This window comes from Typha angustifolia, chromosome 14 (genome assembly GCF_048772165.1).
Source record: "Typha angustifolia cultivar Huaian chromosome 14, ASM4877216v1, whole genome shotgun sequence".
Taxonomy (NCBI): domain Eukaryota; kingdom Viridiplantae; phylum Streptophyta; class Magnoliopsida; order Poales; family Typhaceae; genus Typha; species Typha angustifolia.
The window spans coordinates 8,998,346-9,001,409 of NC_133252.1; the positions used below are offsets into that span (position 1 = coordinate 8,998,346).

The 3,064-nt window shown below is 41.2% G+C and overlaps 1 protein-coding gene across 1 annotated transcript; it reads left to right on the forward strand.

The window, feature by feature from the left end:
• The first annotated feature begins 436 nt into the window (after nucleotides 1-436).
• Nucleotides 437-2,721, forward strand: LOC140776525 (acyl transferase 4-like). Its single transcript, XM_073120256.1, has 2 exons — nucleotides 437-1,005; nucleotides 1,702-2,721. The coding sequence occupies exons 1-2, from the start codon at nucleotides 598-600 to the stop codon at nucleotides 2,539-2,541; spliced, it is 1,248 nt and encodes a 415-aa protein (XP_072976357.1). The 5' UTR covers nucleotides 437-597; the 3' UTR covers nucleotides 2,542-2,721.
• The last annotated feature ends 343 nt before the right edge of the window (nucleotides 2,722-3,064 follow it).

Sequence of the window (3,064 nt, forward strand, 5' to 3'; positions counted from 1 at the left end):
AATAAAATAAAGTTAACTAACTAAATTAATTATAGTCGACTTAATTCTACTTAAACCATGTGGTCGGATTGTAATATTATGTTGGGTAGAGTTCTGGTAAGGTATTCTGCAATGCAAGAATTTACTCGCAACTTCAAGAATACCTTCGAAATTAAGTTTGATTCACTGTGCAGACACTGAAGTATGTTAAACGTAACTACTTTATCGAGTAGCTTTTCCTATTTTATTATAGGTAGGTACCAACTGAGTTCGGTTCGAATGGAAGCCACGATTAAACAAGGAGATCTTGATATATATATATATGTAATTATATTGCCAGTATAACAACCGGGTACCAGAAAAGATGCTAAATTGCTAATTGTGATATTAGCGCCACATTTGATCGGGGGAGGGCATTAATTTTATTTTGTAAAGGAATCCAGACCATCACCTATCACCAAATAATTTATTACAAGAAGAGGGAGTGAGAAGTCTTCGAACACATATTGCAATGAATTCTCGTATATATATACCATAAGCTAGCTTGAAGGTACCTCGCACATTCACACGTACACTAATTGCATAGCCTCAACCTTTAACGTGGAATTAATATTAGCCATGGGCTTCTCAGTGACGAGAAATTTTGGCTGCCTCGTCAGCCCTAGCGAGCCGACGCCAGCGGAGACTCTCTACCTATCCATCATCGACCGTGTTCCCGGCCTGCGGCATCTCGTCCGGTCGCTCCACGTGTTCAAACGTGGCGATGAGCCGGCGAAGGTGATCAAGGAGGCTTTGTCCAAGGCACTTGTCAAGTACTATCCTTTCGCCGGGAGGTTCGTCGATTCCGAGCACGGCGACGTCCGTGTCGCGTGCACCGGCGAGGGCGCGTGGTTCATCGAGGCCACGGCGGATTGTAGCCTGGAGGACGTGCAGTACCTTGATCATCCTCTTGTTATCCCTCAGGATGAGCTCCTCCCTGAGCCATCTCAGGAGATTGAGCCCTTAAATGTACCTGTGATGTTGCAGGTATATATCTTCACAGGCATGCATGATCTATATATATAATTTTCCTGTGATGCCAAAGGATATCCTAATTTAAAGCACGCCATCTTTATGACTAGTGTAGCTTTAGAGTAAGTATCGGTAACTCAACTACATTAAAACCTAAGTTATTAAAAGATAATAATTTATTTCTTCGCTAGCTTGAGATATTTCATAAGATCTATAAAGTGAACTTGACTTAAATAAGTAAAACTTCCATATTGTAAAATTTAGATAACATAAAATTAAAACTCGTAGCAGATAGAGCTCCGATGTTATATAAACTCACCGGCTATCATATTAGTTTATAATATATGAAAGTCTTCCGCTTCCTTTAAGTAAACACTTGCATCGATCTGTGGATTGTTTGCAAGTCCAGAAATTGGATTAAGATCAAAAGAAAAGACGAAATCGAGAATGTCAAGTACCATTATCGATCCTCAAGAAACAACATCACTGTATTGGAGTATTAAGGCAGTAGGTCCAATGGATCATCAAGCAGCTGAACAAATGTCAAGGAATTAACATCAGTCTTGCTCTCCTTTGGAGAAAAGAAAATAGTATTTAGGATTGGCCTCCGTCATAGAACAGAAGACAAAAGATTAATTTTTATACACTCTTGGATTGAACTGAATTTTTCTTTTCCTCTCAGACTTACGGTTCTTATCCATTGTTGATCAGGTAACAAAATTCACATGCGGCGGATTCGTCGTGGGCCTCATTTCGGTCCACACCATCGCAGATGGGCTTGGTGCGGCCCAATTCATCAAGGCCATCGGTGACATGGCTCGTGGCTTGGAGAAGCTCACCGTCGACCCGGTCTGGTCTCGAGAGCTCATCCCTAACCCCTCGAAGCTCCCGCCCGGCCAACCGCCGACCTTCTGCGCCTTAAGGCTTCAGCACTGTACTATAGACATCTCGCCGGACCGCATTAATGACATCAAAGCCCAGTATTTTGAGTCCATGGGCCAACCGTGCTCGACCTTCGACGTCTCTATTGCCAAGGCATGGCAGGCACGCACTCGAGCTATCAAATTATCTCCGAATGAGGAGGTTCATGTTTGCTTCTTTGCCAACACTCGTCAGTTGTTGCACCAAGTGATGCCCTCAGAAGGTGGCTACTACGGCAACTGCTTCTATCCGGTGATCGTCACCGCCACGAGCGGTAGAGTTGTCTCAGGGGATCTCATCGACGTCGTCAAGATAATCCGAGAGGCTAAAGCCAAATTGCCTGGAGAATTTGCCCAGTGGGCTATTGGAGATTTCGAGGTTGATCCATACGAGCTATCCTTTAGGTACGACTCATTATTTGTCTCAGACTGGACTAGGTTGGGCTTCCTTGAGGTTGATTATGGTTGGGGGCCGCCGATCAATGTTGTACCTTTCGCATACTATGAGTTCATGGCCGTGGCCATCATAGGAGCACCGCCGGTGCCGAAGAAGGGCGCACGGATAATGACGCAGTGTGTAGAGAAGGAGCACATGCAAGCATTCCAAAATGAAATGGAAGCCTTCTCCTGAACAAGAACAAGCTAGTACCTATATATTCCATAAACTGGAGGAAAAAATCTTTATATATTTACTAAGCAGTTTGTACTTATTTTAATTGGACTTGAAATTTAGCTAAAGTTTGGGTGCTTAATAATAAAAGTGATAGTTTGTAAAGGTTTTTGCTATTAGCAATATGACAAAAATATGATGTTTAAAAGAGTCTAGATTTTATAAATGAGCATTGTTACAAGTGTAGAAAATTGATAAAATATTTAAAGAAAAAGACAGTTTGGAGATGTGCTTCTTCTACCTGCTCAAATGTGATTAGAAGGTATATGACAAAGTTTTCCATGATGGCCATTCAATCTCCTAATATATTTTATAAATTTTAATTAGTATCAAAGCATATCTCTCTTACTTTTGAGAGAGATCATTAAAGAGATAAAGTTACCTAGAGAATAGCTTTATTGATATGTCCAATTATTTATATTTGAAAGCTTGAATAAGAGCTTTCTTAAAATCTCTAGATGAACATGTATGGCTTTTTGTAATT